The sequence below is a fragment of the Penicillium taxi genome (assembly GCF_028828555.1).
Source record: "Penicillium taxi strain IBT 34144 chromosome Unknown utg000003l_segment0_segment0, whole genome shotgun sequence".
Classification (NCBI taxonomy): domain Eukaryota; kingdom Fungi; phylum Ascomycota; class Eurotiomycetes; order Eurotiales; family Aspergillaceae; genus Penicillium; species Penicillium taxi.
This window is the reverse complement of record NW_026643205.1, coordinates 2426017-2443084: the sequence shown is the minus strand read 5'-3', so window position 1 is coordinate 2443084 and position 17068 is coordinate 2426017. Positions and strand designations below refer to the sequence as shown.

The 17068-nt window shown below is 46.2% G+C and overlaps 6 protein-coding genes across 6 annotated transcripts; 2 read left to right on the top strand and 4 right to left on the bottom strand.

Moving 5' to 3' along the window:
* Positions 1–379: 379 nt before the first annotated feature.
* On the bottom strand, positions 380–2031 carry N7495_004364 (uncharacterized protein; the record flags this gene model as incomplete). Its single annotated transcript, XM_057207015.1, has 2 exons — positions 380–1625; positions 1679–2031. The coding sequence occupies 2 exons, from the start codon at positions 2029–2031 to the stop codon at positions 380–382; spliced, it is 1599 nt and encodes a 532-aa protein (XP_057064695.1).
* Positions 2032–2558: 527 nt separating this feature from the next.
* Positions 2559–4428, top strand: N7495_004363 (cryptochrome/deoxyribodipyrimidine photo-lyase family protein; the record flags this gene model as incomplete). The annotated part of the gene is made up of 2 exons (XM_057207014.1): positions 2559–3924; positions 3977–4428. 2 exons carry the CDS (start codon positions 2559–2561, stop codon positions 4426–4428), a joined length of 1818 nt encoding a protein of 605 aa, XP_057064694.1.
* Positions 4429–4643: 215 nt separating this feature from the next.
* On the bottom strand, positions 4644–7080 carry N7495_004362 (glycosyltransferase family 2 protein; the record flags this gene model as incomplete). Its single annotated transcript, XM_057207013.1, has 3 exons — positions 4644–5897; positions 5981–6700; positions 6793–7080. The coding sequence occupies 3 exons, from the start codon at positions 7078–7080 to the stop codon at positions 4644–4646; spliced, it is 2262 nt and encodes a 753-aa protein (XP_057064693.1).
* A 1068-nt stretch (positions 7081–8148) lies between these two features.
* N7495_004361 (glycoside hydrolase family 12 protein) lies at positions 8149–9417 on the top strand (the record flags this gene model as incomplete). Its single annotated transcript, XM_057207012.1, has 4 exons — positions 8149–8461; positions 8575–8630; positions 8696–9117; positions 9171–9417. The coding sequence occupies 4 exons, from the start codon at positions 8149–8151 to the stop codon at positions 9415–9417; spliced, it is 1038 nt and encodes a 345-aa protein (XP_057064692.1).
* Positions 9418–9769: 352 nt separating this feature from the next.
* On the bottom strand, positions 9770–11456 carry N7495_004360 (MFS transporter; the record flags this gene model as incomplete). Its single annotated transcript, XM_057207011.1, has 5 exons — positions 9770–9837; positions 9890–10063; positions 10141–10998; positions 11063–11308; positions 11366–11456. The coding sequence occupies 5 exons, from the start codon at positions 11454–11456 to the stop codon at positions 9770–9772; spliced, it is 1437 nt and encodes a 478-aa protein (XP_057064691.1).
* Positions 11457–14518: 3062 nt separating this feature from the next.
* N7495_004359 (uncharacterized protein) lies at positions 14519–16331 on the bottom strand (the record flags this gene model as incomplete). The annotated part of the gene is made up of 4 exons (XM_057207010.1): positions 14519–14770; positions 14835–15346; positions 15392–16082; positions 16140–16331. 4 exons carry the CDS (start codon positions 16329–16331, stop codon positions 14519–14521), a joined length of 1647 nt encoding a protein of 548 aa, XP_057064690.1.
* Positions 16332–17068: the final 737 nt, after the last annotated feature.

Here is a 17068-nt window from a genome sequence, read left to right as displayed (position 1 = left end):
TTACGATGGCTCTCATGCGCCAAAAAGTTGTCCGACTAATGTATACAATTCTGTCATGAATAAATCAATAATAGCGTGGATTTAGGCCGTCTCAACTCAGATCTATAACGCTGAGGTCGGCAGTTATAAATGGTTTCAAAACCACAATCAGATGATACCTTCAAAGAGGGAATTCAAAATAAAATAGGGAGATATTTGACGGGTAGGACAATTGGAGATTTAGAGTCGGATTAGATATTTTCTGGTTGATAACGAGGTGAGTCGTTAACTAATTATAGGCCCATATTTACGTGCCGACAAGGATTTTAGTAATAAACGACGATAAACACAACATCGTTCTTTGTGTATTGTTAGACTAATAGAGGGCTGGAAGTAGTCACTAATCATCTATCTCAAGGTTGACAATAAGATTCCTCACAAATGGCCCAACCTCATAAATATGAGCCCCGAGCCAATCCTGGAATCCATAGTCCCTAGCAGTATCACTAGCAAAGCTCTGTAAACTAGATTCACCCAATGGACCAAAGCGCATAAATTTCCGAGATTGGGAATATGGCTCCCAGGGCTGCTTCCCATGTGCAAAAGCCGCCCAAATCTTCGCAGACTCCAAAGCGACCTTCTGCGTTTCAGGGGGACAATTTGAAAGCTCGTTCAGGTGCATCAAAATAGCACACAGACCGTGATAGGATAGGCCCTGAGCTGGGCCTGGGAATGGAGATGGCTCATCCCAGTGGTATAAATAGACGTGATCTCTCCAGACGTCAGAATTGATAGAGGCATTGGCAATACCGACGTTGTGGTAATTGAACAAAGTGTTCCCGATGAACAGTCTGAATGCTTTACGAAAGTCTTCTTCTGATTGTGGTTCACGAGTGAATCCAAATCGGGCGTAGAGCTCTCCAGCTACCTGTGGTGAAAATGCCTCGTCGATACGTTTGTGGAAGAGAGCTTGCGGTAGCTTTTTCAAGCGGCCGTCGAAGATTATTCCTTCGACTGACGTATCGCCAAGGATAATCTCTTTGCATCTTGTGTCGGTGACGCTGTCTTCGTACTTCCAGCCTAGGGATAGAAGCTTGCCATCCGCGACGGGACCCATGGCTGCTGAACCGGTGTTATTTAAGATATCCTGCACACTGAGTGCACGGAGCTGGGCTAGTCTATCTGAGGAAGTAGATGCCTGGACACCAGTTCTCTGACATAGTCGATCCCATTCTCTCTGGAACAGATCCTTCTGCAATGGGCTTAAAATGGGTCCAGAACCAGACATCAAGATGGCCCGATCGAACAAATTGTGACCAGCCACCAAATGCAGATGAATACTCATGCTCCCAGCACTGACTCCAAATGCAGTAATATTAGATGGATCACCGCCAAAGTCAGCAATGTGCTTATTAACCCATTCCAAGCCGTTCCGCTGATCGATGAGCCCGAAGCTACCTACAGGGTGAGATCTCGAACCACCATCCAATTCATCATCTAGATCCTGCGAAGCCGCAAATCCAATGTGACCGAGTCGGTAGTTGATCGAAACCAAAATAACAGGCGTTCCATTCTCGCGAGCGTGGTTAAGTAGTGCCTGTGGGCGATACCTCGCGACAGAATTGGCACCAAAGGCAAATCCACCCCTGCAAACAATTAGCGATGTTCCGTATTTCCTGGTAATTGTATAATATCATACCCATGAATCCAGACCAGGACAGGAAGTGGCTTAGAGGTTGTATTGTTCAACGCTGTCGTTGGAACTGCAATATTCAAATTGAGACATCTAAATTCGTCATCGCCGGGGGAGGGGTCGGGTGTTCCGCCAGTGACTAGGACGGTGCGATTGGGCTGAGAACAGCGATATCCATGTTTTGTTGCATCGAAGTCTTTGTCGAGTGAGTGGCGGGTCTCGCTGTGCGTCCAGCGCTTGTTCACAGTTGCATATGGAATTCCTTGGAAGAGTGCGATGTCACTTTCCTTCTCTAATCGCCCAGTAATGTGTGCACCAAGTGACAGTGCATTGAGAGAGACTGTATCTAGATCTGACATGGGTTTTCTAATTTCCAAAGCGCAACGATGAAGATGGAAAATGAAGATGAAGTCCAAGATGTTGTCGTTCGGGATAGAAACCCCCACTAAGTATTAGTTCCCGACTAAGCTTAGACCAGATTTACATAAATTTTTGTCTTGTTTTTGATAGAAAATATGGATTGAAATACAAAGTAAAATGTATTTCTCATCCTAATTAAAATAGTAGGGCTTTGCTAGTATTTTGCTTTGGACGAGAAGTGCATGACTATGGTCGGAGTAGACCTTGATCTCCGACTTGCGTTTAAAATGCACCTAGCTTAACAGACACCTCACACAATTTAAGTACAAGCTACCCAGCTCCACGTTTCCAAGGTAACCCTTAGAACAGCCGGAAACTGTCAATTCAACCCTGGAACTGGCGCTGCAGAAATTGACGTCATGAACTCATCCGAGATCGATCATCGATGCGATCTCGATCTCGTCTTTAATACCACCACACATGGCGGGGTGGGGTGTCAGTTTTTACAAAAATTCCAATTCCTACAATGAAGCCAGCCGAATCTCAGAAAGTAGTGTTGTACTGGCACAGAACAGACCTCCGTCTCCACGATTCACCAGCTCTACACGCAGCCCTAGCACTGAAGCCCTCAATCTTCATCCCAGTATGGACATGGGACCCGCACTACGTCTACAAAACCCCCGTCGGGCCAAACCGCTGGGCCTTCCTATTAGAATGCCAAAGAGACCTATCAGCATCCTACGCAAAGCTAAACAAGAAGCAAAAACTCTGGGTCGTGCGCGAAGCGCCGCAGACCGTGCTGCCGAAGCTATGGGAGGTGTGGGGAATTACGCATCTGGTATTTGAGAAGGATACAGATGCGTACGCGCGTGAGCGGGACGCGGCCGTCATGAAGCTTGCGGAGGAGGCTGGCGTTGAGGTTGTTGTTGAGATGGGGAGGACATTGTTCGATCCTGATGAATTAGTTAAGAAGAATGGGTTTAAGCCGACTATGAGTATGAGTCAGGTTCAGCATGCTGCCGAAAAGATTAATGGTGGGAAGCCGGCGAAGCCTCTTGATTCTCCGTCTGATATTCCTGATCCGTGGGGTGGGGACAGGATGGACATTAGTAGTGTTCAGCATGAGGCTGCTGCTGAGGCTGAGTCTGATATCAACGCGGATCATCGTGTTACGGAGGAGAGCCAGTATACGAAGATTATGGGGCCGAGTGATGAGTTTAGCGTGCCGACGCTTGAGGAATGCGGGATTGATCCCTCGCAGGTGAAGACTCCTCATAGAGGTGGAGAGACAATTGCCTTGAAAGCGCTGGGTGATTTAATCAAGGACTCCGAGTACATCGGCAATTTCGAGAAGCCAAAGACCTCACCTGCTGATTTCGAGCCTCAGTCTACGACGCTCCTTTCGCCACATCTACATTTCGGTTCGTTGTCTGTGCGGAAATTCTGGTGGGATGTGCAAGATGTGTTTAACAAGCGCAAGGCGCATCATAAAACGAATGCGCCGATTCCAACTAATATCCCCGGTCAGCTGCTCTTTCGGGATATGTATTTCGGTGCGCAGGCTGAAGTGGGTCATGCCTTTGCTCGAACTCATGGGAATAAAGTTGTCAGATTCATCGATTGGCATTTGCAGTCGAAGAGTCCTGAGGAAATCGCAGTGGGAGATGGTAGTGTTTATGAAATTGATTCGCCTGAGGCGGAGGAGTGGTTCCAACGCTGGAAGGAGGGGCGGACTGGATTCCCTTGGATTGATGCTTTGATGCGACAACTGAAGCTGGAGGGGTGGATCCATCATCTTGGAAGACATAGTGTTGCTTGCTTCCTGACTCGTGGAGGCTGCTATGTGAGCTGGGAGCGAGGAGCTGATGTATTTGAGGAATTGCTGATTGACCGTACGTTTCTCCCAAGAATCATGATTGAAACAAATGCTAATATCCAATTTAGATGAGGCAGCTTGCAATGCTGGCAACTGGATGTGGCTTTCTTGCACGGCCTTCTTTGCGCAATATTATCGTTGCTACTCACCAATCGCATTTGGGAAGAAATGGGACCCTGAGGGCTCCTTCATCAAGCGGTATTGCCCCGAGTTGGCTGACTTCGACAAGAAATACATATACGAACCTTGGAAAGCGCCAATATCAGACCAGAAGAAATGGGGTTGCCGGGTTACGGGGGATGGAAAAGACAACGGGATTCCGGATGGAGACTGGAAATTATATCCAAAACCGATGTTTGATTTTGATAAAAGAAGGCAAATCTGTCTTGATAGTATGAAGTATGCATATGATGTAGGTATGCATGGAGACGACAGTAAGGTCTTGGATGGAACGTGGCGAGACTCTTTTGAAAAAGACCGCTCAGATGATGAGAAGCCGAATAAACGGCGTAAGACATGAACCCAAAATATGAGAAAATAAAAAAGAAATTTGCAGGAAAGGGAAAAAAAAACTAGATACATAATCATAAATGTCAGATCCGCTGAAACGCCTCGTAGCTGAGTATACAGGTTGGACCGAGAGGATATAACCTCTGGGTACTAAATTAGTAATGTCTCAAAACAGGGACATGAGATTTCGTAACTCCAGATGCAAGTATGCCTTTAGTCGTACATCTACCAGAAGAACGAGTAGACAAAAATCAAGATGGTGACGGCGGTGGCGAGCGTATATTGCAGCTCAAACCACGCAGCTTGTTTGCCAAATGCAATGTCCTTGCTCTTGGCGGTAGGGTGTGCGACACCAGTCTTGGGGTCGCGGATCAACAAATCCTCGCGCTCGGGCATTGAAGGCGGGTCAATGGCGTAGGAGACAGGAGTCCACAAGGAAGTGCAAATGAAGAGGAAGGTGAGGGGGGGCCAGAATGCGTGAGTGATCAAGCAGATGATAACATCCTTGGCGCTCGAGTTGATGGAGAAGCAGCGGTAAGAAGAGATCACCACACCGATGAGGGTCACGTAAACAAAGGCCAGATGGAAGAGCGCCATGTAGTTAAACAGGACCACAAACATCCGAATGAAGATGTTCCGTCGTTTCTTGGGGTCACGCTCGTTAAGGGTTGATCCGAGAGATCCGGTGGGCTTAAAGGCCTGGGTTTGGCCTCCGAGCCAGCTGGGCAGCATGAACGAGCGAACGATGCAGAGAGCGATGTAAGGCGACATCCACAGCTGGTAGCGGGATCCTCGCTGACCAGTGTTGTAACCAGCCGGGATGAACAGTGCAAACTCGCAAATTCGGTTGGCAACGGTGGTCGCGAGACAAGCCCAGATGAGCCAGTGAAGCTCTTCTATATTAGCGTAGGCGACCAATTGCTTACCCCACAGAAGGATAATTGGAATGGCAAAGAGAGAAGCAGTCAGCAGAAGGGTGTAGAGACTCAGAGTGGCGTAGAGGAAACCGGAGAAGCGCTGGGCAAAGGTCATCATCTTGATGCCGTCTCCCCAGAGGCAGAACTTCAGCTTGAAAGCCGTGTCGACAGTTCCAATAGCCCATCGGGTACGCTGCTTGAGATGACCACCGAAATCTTCAGGGACAGTTCCAAATTGGAGAGGCTCGTGGACGTAAGCAGTCTTCCATCCCTTACCAAGCATCAGGGTCGATGTCGCGACATCCTCAGCCAGAGAACCGAGGGGGAAGTTGCCAATCTCCTCAAGAGCCTCACGTCGTACAACGTAACCAGACCCGGTACACCAAGCCACACCCAAAGCATCCTTAATTGGCTCAATGACGTGGACAAAGAAATCTAGACTTTGTGCGAGTGGATCGGACGCAGGGGTATTGTAGAACAACTGTGGGGGGCATGCAAGGGCCATCTTGGGATCGGCCAACAAATGAGGAAGGACGGCGCGGAGCCATTCTTGCTCAGGAATCTGTCATCTTGGTCAGCGTGTGTTTCTCAACCTCAACCGATGCTTGTTCTATTTTCGGAACTAGAATCTGGGATTAATCTCACCATATCAGCATCAAGAGCGGCCATAAACTGGCCAGCTCCACCTGGCAACTGTGTCACTGCGTCCAGTCCGTAGTTCAGGTTACCAGCTTTGAAGTGGTGGGGCACTCCAGGGATCTTTTCACGGGCCATGTAGAAGACGTTTGACTGGACCTGAGCGAGTTGGTTGCAAGCCTCTTCGAGAGTCGCTGACTGACCATCGTCCAGAACAATGACGCGGAAACGTTCTGTGGGATAGTCCTGATCCACGGCACCACGAACGGTATCGAGGACAACCTCATCGTCTTCACCACAGCAAGTCACGAAAACGTCCACGGAAGGAACTTCATTACCAGTCAAGCGGAGCTTGGCGCGTCCTCTTTTCTTGAATGCCATCATGGTCCAGCCATTGTGCAATAGAGAGGGGATGGCGGTAGAGACCTCAATTGCGACGAAAACCCAAGCTCCAGCAAAATTGTATCCAGCGGCGTTTTGCGCTGAGATGATGCAGTAAATTCGAAGAGCGAGGTAGCCGAGGTAGATGATGGTGTTTCCAAAAGTCAGGAACGGGGTTAGGAAGAAAACCCAACGCTTCCATCCTTTCCAGGTATCTGCATCATCTCGATCACTGATTTTAGCGATGGATCCGGACTTGACCCAATCCTTGTCAAACTCCGGGGCAGCCGCGTCAGTAACCAGACGGGCAAGACTTTGGTGACTCTGATGAATCTGTCCATAAGGTGACTGTTAGATAACAGCACGTCCATTAGTTTTTCTGGATCTCTTTCGAAAAGAAAAGAAGAAACAAAAGAAAGAAGGATGGAAGAGAAACCTACCAAAGTTGGCGAAGTTGAGCGAGAATCATAAGGCGTGCCGGCCCATGATTCCGGGATATCAGAGTTGCGAGGTGTTGGTTGCAACCATGGCTGAGGAGAACCTGGGTATTCTGGAGGGCTGTAGCGATGGGTGCTCAAACCAGGTCTGAATGGAACGACATGTCCATTGGCAGGAGAAGGAGCCTCTGTCAATTGGAAGTCGAAGCTAGTCTGACTCTCAGCAGGCTGATATCCATGCAAGTCAGTCATTTCCTCTTGATCCGGATGAGGGTAGTAGTGCCCGCTCATGATGGGGGATATGGCTTGAAGACCTCGGATGAGAAAGGAAAGCTGGAACGAGTGGTCATATAGGGAAAAATGTTGAAACGAGGGTTTAGATCAAGTTAGATCGAACGAATGTGGCCCCCTATAAGGGAGCTAAAGAAGACTAAAAGATGGGTACGGAAAGATGTGAAAGAGAGAAACCGAGAAATTCGGGGATAAGTAGAGGAAAGGAACGATGGATCGCAGGGGCTTATCAAAGTGTCGCAGAAGTGTTTCTTGTTTCTGATCCAATCGAAATGAATTACAAGCCCCCATATGCAATAGTGTGATATGTGCGATTGGTGCGTTTCGTTAGTCTTGCCAAGAATATTAATATTAATATTAATAGAAAATTAAAAATACTTAGTACCGATGTAGTACTTGCTGACCAAGAATAGGCAGCTTTTTTTTTTTTTCTTTTTTTTTTTTTTTATAATTAAATTAATTGCTTCTTTCTTTAAGCTTCATACTAAAGAGTCTGTTTTCGTCATATCCAGGTTATCTCTAAACGCCACTAAAAGTCATTATCCAACGCCTAACTATGGTACGTGAATATGGTATGATGGTTTATATGAGACATGAATAATCTCATGTGTAATTGTGTTAGTCTCTATAGTTAGCGGGACACTCCACTTAGTCAGTAATTTTGAGTAATTTTGAGTATTTTTGAATACCCTTGAGTATCTTGTAGTATTTTCAATGGTACTGGTTTAATTACAGGATGAAAAACATACCCTCCTACATGAGCTCCGCACGGCTCATCCCAGGATTGAACCAGGATCACAAATTTTGACTGGTCGAGTTTCTTGAGATTAAATTACAAAATAGTTCTAAATAGTAACCAAATTACTTTATTAATCATACTAAATCCATACTAAAAATACAAGTAGAACATGCAGGGGCGATTCCTATTATCAGGTACAAGCCTTGCCACTTTAGTACCTGCCACTAGTCCAAATACGGTATCTTTTATTTCAATCGCTGATAACGTACACAAAGTCCCCGATTCCCGAGTCAGATCATTACAATCTCTCCTCCCGTCAACCACCAACCATGGCTTTGGTATTGCGTCTATTAGTGAATGCTGGCTTGCTAGCTATTCCCATCGGTGCTACTGTTGGTGCCCTTGTTGGAATTGATGCTCATCGTGCTGCCACTGGTCAGTCTCCGCTGTTCAGTGGTGAGAGCGATTCAAGTGGCAGTGGCAGTGGCAGTGGTAGCAATGGAGGCAGCGGCTCTGATAGCACTGGAGGCGGCTCGGGAGGTGGTACACCTACAATAAGCGATGGAGGCAAAGTGACCACTAAACCCTACTGCGACCTTTCATACGGAATCACTCCTCCCACACATGGCGATTCATTCACTTGTAAGTCGATTTGACCCGAGGCCGAAGCTGAACTGTCTCGGAATCCATGCACACACCTTCCCCTAGTTTCCTTTACAATCCAATCTCCAAGGACGACACTAATAATGATTCAGTCAATCCTAACCAGTGGGGTGTCACATCTACTTCTGTGGGAGAGTTGTGCTTGAATGTAAGTCCACATTTTCCACTCCTATATGTCGTTAGATGCTTCAAACTGACACAAATTTCCCTCAGGTCACAACCTTCTCGAACGAAACCTATGCGACCGACTCAACCGTCCCAGCCTGGAGTGTCACCTGGCAGTACGATCAAGGTTTATCGACCGCACCTGTGCACGCCTTCCCTAACGTGATGGTCGACGACATTTTCCCCATCTCGTTGGATTCTATGCAGGAGATCAACTTCGATGTTGAGTGGACTTACGGAGCAGGCAACGATGCTGCCGATACCATCGATGAAACCTCCCTCACTGCAGTCAATCTTAACGCCAACGTTGCCATCGATATGTTCTTCGACAGTGACAAGACTACCTCTCAGAACAGTACTTCAGCCAAGTTCGAGGTCATGGTTTGGTTTGCGACCTTTGGTACAAGTACTGACGTGATCGGTCATGACGACGGTATCAAGAAGACGATGAAATTGAATAACACGACTTTGTAGGTCACATATTCCCATATTCACCTACTCTGCTAACTCTTGTCTTTTTTAGTAATCTTTATGGAGGTCAGAACACGGCCACTAATCAATGGGTCTACACATGGAAAACAGCTGAAACAACAGGCACGTTCTCTGATGATATTTACCCGCTGATTGAGTATCTTTACACCGAGACTGGAGACGACTACCCTACGAAGAGTGACTACATGGGTGTCTTCCAATTCGGCACTGAAGCATTCTACTCCGCGTCTAATGTCACCTTCAACGTCCCAAGTATGTCCATCGACATCAAGAGCTGAGCATTTTTGAGTCTGTACATAATAGGCATACTGTTCTCTTTTTGGCGCATTTAATGATTGAAATGTCAATACAGCGGGCAATCACTATGGGGTTCTTATGTCTGTGGAATGGCTTGTTTCCACATCTTTTTTTTCCGTTCATACATACCATTTTAATAGAGTGCTTTCCGCGTACTTCGATAAACTCATTCTATTCATCTACATGCGGCAAAGATCCACTAGTTTGACAAGGCTGATGATTAAAATGTGGAGAGAAACAGTTTCAGCCCTGTCTTGGTTCAATGCAACCAAAGTCAAATGCGACGACTTCTAGGGCTAATATTGGAAGGGAAGTAACTGGAATGCGGATACTTCAACCTCTCTGCTTTCGTCCCGCAAACGTGCTGAATACAGCTACGGCATTACCAATGCAGATGAGACCTGCCAAGGTATTAGTAATTACGAAACAAACCGGTATGAGCTAGATACTTACCCAGAATAGCATTCATATAGAAAAATCCGATTACCTGCGACAGGGAGCCAGACAGTATAGGTCCCACGATGAGCCCCATGTTGAATGACATCTCCGTCAGACCAAAAGCTCTACCCCGCCCACCATTGGCGCCAAAGATCTTCGGGTACTTAAACTCATACTCCTGCACAACAACTATGTTTCGAGTGAGTTTGATACCTAGGCTAGGGTGTTGGGCGAAAAGCTGGGGGTGGGGCGGTTAAAAGACTTACCGAGGATGTTCAAAAACCCAGCATTTTGGAGCAAGTTCTGAACAATGCCGATCCCGATGATAGAGGCAACGAAGATAGCTTTCCCGTGGGTCTCGGCGCTTGACCATGGGAATTCACCCGGAACGCCCATGCACAAAAGCAGAGGGGCAAAGAGCGACCAGCCAGCAGTTGTGGGGTCTCTAAGCCCAATCCGGTCACGGAGGGAGCCAGAAAGGGGCCCCAGGAGAATTGATGGAGATCGCATTGCGAAAAAGGCTACTCCTACAGGGAATGGCCCCCAATTGAAGATTTGGCGCAAATGGACGGGGAACGTCGCATTGAATCCTGCCGTTATTGTGCTGAACGTTGTGACGCATAGGAGGCTGGCTAAAACGCGGCCATCTCGGAGCATGATTGTGTAGAACCCACCTGAAGGTGCATCATCTTCAACGGTCTGTGCTTGTGGCTGTGTGCTTTCTGCGTCTGCGCCAGGTTTAGGTGATAGCAGGGGTGAGCTCTCCGTATCTGTATCTGCTGTATCCTCTCGCTGACCGAGTAGACCCTCGGTTACTGACGTGTCATTTTTTTTGTTCTCTGATACTCCCTTTTCTGGTTCAATCATAACGAAGCGCATAATGACATCTATGAGGAGAACGACTAGTGGCACGGACCAAGCCAGCCAATATCCAGCCAATTCGAGCAACGCTCCTGCTATAATTGGTCCTGAAATCACGCCGAACATCACGAAGGACATACATAATCCCATCATCTTACCTATGCTTCCCTCATCCACATTCTCCGTCAACATGGCCATGCCAGCAATCCATGCTCCAGCACCTGCAATTCCCTGCAAGACGCGTCCTAGGTAAAGGGCCCAGACTTGATAGTTATAGGTAAGCACTGAATCATTGGAGTCAAAAAACAAAAAAACGAATGCACGTACTTGTTGGGGAAGCCGCCACCAGCACAGTTCCAATAATACAAACGGCAAGATACGTAAGAAGAGGCGTCCTCCTCGTCGCAGTACTATCAGAAAAAGCAGCCACAAAAGGTGTCGAGATAAGAGTCATAAAACCATGCAGACTGAGCAGTCTCGTTATCAGGTCTTGAGTCTGCGATGGGTCTCCATGCAGCCGAACCTCCAACATGTAAGGCAGTATAGGAGCCAGGAAGGAATAGAGAAGAGTTTCTATACATTGACAGGGTTAGCCTTGTGGGCTAGAATGCGGCTCTGAGTGGACAGTACCAGCAAATAAAGCAATACAGGCCGTTGACACAACTAATGATCTGGATGATCGCCATTTGTACCCATATGGGCGCTCGCCTGAGAGCTCCATTACAGTGTTTGAAAATATACGATATATCAGATTCTGAGATTTTGGTGGGGCGACATGAGTGTGAGAGGAAAGAGGAGAAAAAGCTGCATTGAATCCGTATTTGGTAAGGCTTTCCCGATGACTCAATTGCAGCTGCACGCTGCGGGGTCCCAATGTGGCAGTTAGTTCCAAGGCTTTTTTTACGAGATATAATATACATACAGCTACAGGTTTTGAAAATGGAGTGGTAGTTCATTGAGTAGTAAAACTGCTTAATTACTTGATTATGTCAGTATCTAGTTCCTGTAAACCGTGATTTCACATTAGATATTTTTGGCCTTGGATATGAACACGTGAACTGACGTGATTGCATTATCTCGTCGAGAATTACTGCATTGGCAAGAACTGATCGAGGACCATAGAAGATGAAAGGATATACCTTGGGAAAATAAAAACTTGCATTGAGAGAGAGGTTTGCCAAAGTGCAAGAACCTGTTCAAGTGTATTAATTTTTGATGTCCAAATAAATATTTGTATATATATATATATATATATATATATATTGCTTCGGAAATAACAACTGTGTATGGTAGCGAACCTTGGAATTGATAATTAAATCTCCTACTCCGTACCAATGATCTATTAGAACAGGCTTTACTGTTTCTAGATTCAGATATTCCTGTTCCATCAATTGTACTACGCAGATTTCTATGGTTTCGGAGAGTATCCGTCCATATACCGCAAGCCTTTTCCCAAAATTAGAACAGTCATACTCATCAAAGACGTAAAGCTCAAAGGCTAATATGTTCACCGCTATAATCCAGGCTTCACCGAGAGCCTTCATTGAAACTTGTTGAGGTAAATTTGACTTAATCTTGAGAAACTGGACTTTGTTCACCATAGTTCAAATAAACTTAGGCTTTTTTAGGTGTATTTGGTGTATTAAGCGTATTTAGTGTGTTTAGTGTATTTTTTAGTATCAAAGTTTGGTAATGCTGCCAAAAGTGAAACAAGGTAAGGTGTAAATATTGGGGCTGTAATTAGGCTTGATAGGCTTGATGTCTGATACCTACCCGGGTAGCCCCCACATAGATTTCTTGGAAATTTAAATCCTGTTCGTGGGATTCTCAGTCTCAGTTGATTCCGGAGGATGTTCACCTGTCTTACAGTTAATAAAGTTTATTTCAAGGTCGGGAAAGCTATGGAGGAACCATAGGAGCTAAGGAGCTACAGGAACTATACACGGAATGCCGGGATGTCTCGGTATCTGTCCCGCCTCTAATTCAATAGTTCACCACGTGGATCTCTTTTTCAAAGAGAAAATAACAAGAGAACAAGCACCGGCCGCTTTGTCTTAGATAGTCTTGCCTTTTTATAGTAGTAACGTCGTCAATATCACTTGGTCCAAGGATCTCTGTGGCTAGAACCTATTTCTGCCTTTTAAAGAAATGTTCTATTATGACTTCTCAGACCCAGTTAAGACTTATTCCCCACTTGAACCTTGATTGAATGAATCATATAATTTATGTTGACTGGCAGGATTTATGCAAGACTTGAAAGGATCACGGCCGCATAGGAGAGGAAGAGATATCCCACTGTTGTTGCCTGAAGCCTCATCAAATGTTGATACAAGAAAGTGAAAGTTGAAAAGTAATATGTTAGTCTGAAGATGAGAGGATCTGGAGACTGAGCCCTGGACCCAAGGGGTATTCAAAAGGAACTGAAGGAGAGGGGAACAACTACGAATGCTCCCTCCCCACATCCTCTCTCTCTCTTTCTCTCTCTGAGAAAATTATTTAACCGAGGCACTAGCATTCACAGTATCTTTACTATCAAGGGGAAGATGTGGCACAAAGCATGCACCTCGAGATGATGGCGCACAAGATGAATGGCAACCCCAGATGAATGTCTCACCTCTCTAAAATCTCTTGGACTGTAGGAGGTTTCTTCAGGATTTAAAGGGTACACTCAAAATTCAATAGATTGAAGATCCACTCAAAATCAGACTTCCGGCCTGTGAGATGAAAAACTGGCCGTAGGAAAATTATGGCTGCCGCATTGACAATCTGTTCATATTCGGACTCATTCTTATTTCCCTGAAGGATTTATTGCTCCCGATCTTCTGCTCCTTGCGTTATTGGTGACAACATGAAAAGATGTAAGCGAGTTTTGAATTCTCCTCGAACCGCTCAGACTCACTTCAACGAAAAGGAGCAGAGGCTGGGGAAAGTCTCTGACGTGACATTTCCTGTGCAGGAGGATCTGAAGGGGAAGCCCTGGTGATGGCTCAGTAAACTTTGTTTGATTCCCAACATTGAACAATACAGCCAGCTAAGAACGAAAGAACGAAAGGGCACCTTGGAGGACGATCTAATCTCCAATACGTACGTCGTAGGAATCCCTGATTTAAGAATTGCGTGGGAACAGGCTGTCTAAGCAAAGTTCACAAACCACTTCGGCTGCTTTGACGTCATACTTTCATCTGATAGAGCTCTTGATCTTGCTTGCTGAGCCCCGGATACAGCATCATTTCGTATAGTAGCATCACTGGAGCAAACAAGAGACAACACAAATGAGAAGCCAAAAAAAATGAAAAGCTGACAGCTACAATGCACGTCCGTCATCATCATCACGTTTATAGGGATAAAGTGATAAGGTATTTGACATGTAAGGACGAGAGGAACCCTCGTATATGCCCTTCGGGTTTTGTGTATATCACGTACTCACCTCCGCCTCTGACAAGTACTCTGGCACGTACTCTGACAAGTAGATCCTTTTATGCCATGATAAGGGAGTGATGTATAAGGAGGAAGAAGGCAGGAAGAGAAGGGGTTGCTTCTATACCCTTGATCCCCTGGTTGTATCACCTGGGTTCTTCTTTTCAATGGGAGTGAAGTGAGAAAATTTGACGGTCAAAGGAAAATGAAGTAAAAGTGAAATGAGATGTCAGCATTTTAGCCAGTCACTGCCTGTTTTGACTACTCTATTGGGTAGTTTGTGTTGAGGATGCCAAAGGGTCATTAATGATGAAAAAAATAACAAAGTCCGAACTCAGAACATACTTCTTCTAATGTATATAAAATCTAGAGTACATTTTCTCGTTCTTCATGCTGTGGCTTCTCTTCATTTCGTGCCTCGTTTGCTTTGACTGCATCAAGTCTTGCTTCTTCCCGAATGACACACTGATAGGCGGGAAACCTGCGAGCTGGCACTCTAGCAGCGAAAATCTCGTCCAGCTCTTCCAATGACCGATTATTCATCTCCGGCATGAAAAAGTAAAAGAATATCACACAGATAAGGTTTGATCCAGCCCAAATATAGCCGTATCGAGCACCCTGCAGAAGAATACTGGTTAGAGAAGATACACAGAACAACATTTCAAGTAGATTTCAGACCTACCCAGTCCAGGTGTTCCGGATTAATAAAGTATGGTGTGCAAAAGTTACATAGCCAGGCAAGTAGATAGCCCAGGGATGTTGCTGTGCCAATTGTCCACGCACGTAATCTTGAGCTTACCAGCTCTGTCGCGACAGGGTAACTGATAGCTCCAACGCACCCGTTGTAGAAGAACATAAATAACGACGTAAAGGCAACCAGTGTCTTACCTGTCGGTAGGCTATTCGGGCTCACTGTTGCTGCTATCCCGGTTACTAGTTGGCAGACTCCGCAAGCTATAGCTCCAAGAATTAGGATCGCTCGACGACCGAATACATGACGAATAGCATATAAGCCGATGCTGGAGCCCAGGAATCCAAAGCATGTATTCATGAGAGTGAATTGGAAAGCCTTGGAGATTCCACTGATTGTGAAAAAGTATGTCTGGTAGCCGATGAGAAACCACACTCCAGATCCAGTCTGGCAGCCGATCATGCCGTAGCATAGTAGAGTTCGCCGAAGATCAACACCTGGTGCTGTCAGCTAGAGCTAAAGCTGTTCTTGATATTGAGTAAACTTACCTCTAAACATGTCTATTGCTGCAACGTCCTTTTGGACGCGCTTTTCCTCTTCAACACCCTTAACCATCTCTATCCACTCCAACTCTAATAGAGATGGAGTAACAGTCGTAATACCAGCACTACCACGTCCATTGCCAAGATCGGAACTGGAGCTGGAAATTGCGAGAAGAGTTGCATAGCTCTTACCACGAAGTCTTTCCAGTGCCTTTCTTGCCTGCTGCTCCTTGCCACGATGTAGCAGCCACCGCGGACTTTCTGGCACAAAGAAGAGTGCCACAAATAGAACAACGGGAACAATATACAGACATGCCAAAGGAATGCGGTATGACAGTTTGTCAAGTCTCACTTGCGTAGAGTTGTCCACCACTGCTCCTATTATTGACCCAATATTGACCCAGAACGAGAATAGCGCAACCATAACTCCACGCAGGTGGGATGGAGCCACCTCTGAAGTCCAAATATTGGAGAATGTGACTAGGAAGCCGTTGGCAAACCCAAGCAGCAAGCGTCCCAAGTATAGAACGCCCGGCGTGGTCGTTCCTATTTGGATTCCGACAGCTACTGCATTCACGATACAGGCGAGCCATAATGCTTCTCGGCGACCAAGATAATTGGCAAAGAATCCTGCTACCAGCGAGGATACAAATGATCCCAAGGTGAGAAGAGATGTTATAAGTTGTTGTGTTGTACTCTTAATCACACATCTTCAATATTAGCTTCATCGGTTTAATAGTAAAGATCCACTCACAGCAATCGCGTATCCGGTCTCACTGGTCGGATCAACGTATCCGAATACTTTGAGAAATCCAGGCATAGCCTGCAATGCACCAACTGCAGCCAGATCAAAGCCATATTGCATATTCCCCATAGAGACCAGACAGCAGAATAAAAGACATTTGCGATTCTGCCACAGCGACGTCGATGATATGCCAGTTTCCATAATGAGTCCAATATAGTGAGAACCTTGGAGTGAATCTAGAACGAAATTGAGTAGCCCTCTATGCCGAGGGCGAAATCATCTTGCGCGGTGCTCTCACATATAAACTGTCGTCCGGGTGCGAGACCAAGTGCCATATGCCGAACAAACCCCACACGAATACCGACCTGACTCTAAAGGATTTACATATTACCTTTTCTGTTGATTTCATGACTCGGAAATCTTCATATGACAGGGGTGGAGGGTTGATCGACCATCGCTTTCACCAGAATAAGAACAGATTCCCCCGCAAACCCCGCATATGCACTCCAGACCCACGATATCTGGGGCAGTCAGCCCCACTGAGCTACCCATTGACAGAATTCTCTCCATTATGTGACTTGCTCAGATTTTCAGGGAGGTTTTGACCATGTGGGGTCGTGCTGCAGGCTTGACGTGGTTCTTGCGACTGGACCAGCGATGCTTAACAGCAAACCTTACTCGACTTTTATGGGCAAATTTGTCCACTGAAGGATAATTCCTATCTCGGCATTTCCAATCCGATGGCGGGGCTCACCCGACTGGTGGGCACAAAGTGGCAGTGAAGGAAGAAAGTGTGTCGGCTTATTGAGTTGGAGGGCTAACGGTACATATTGACCGGCAACACCCTGGGCTTGTCCTTTGATTTCTTTGGCCTCGAAATATCATCAGATAGGCGTCAGCATGGCTGTGGAAAATATTCAGGAGCTCAAAGCCCTAGT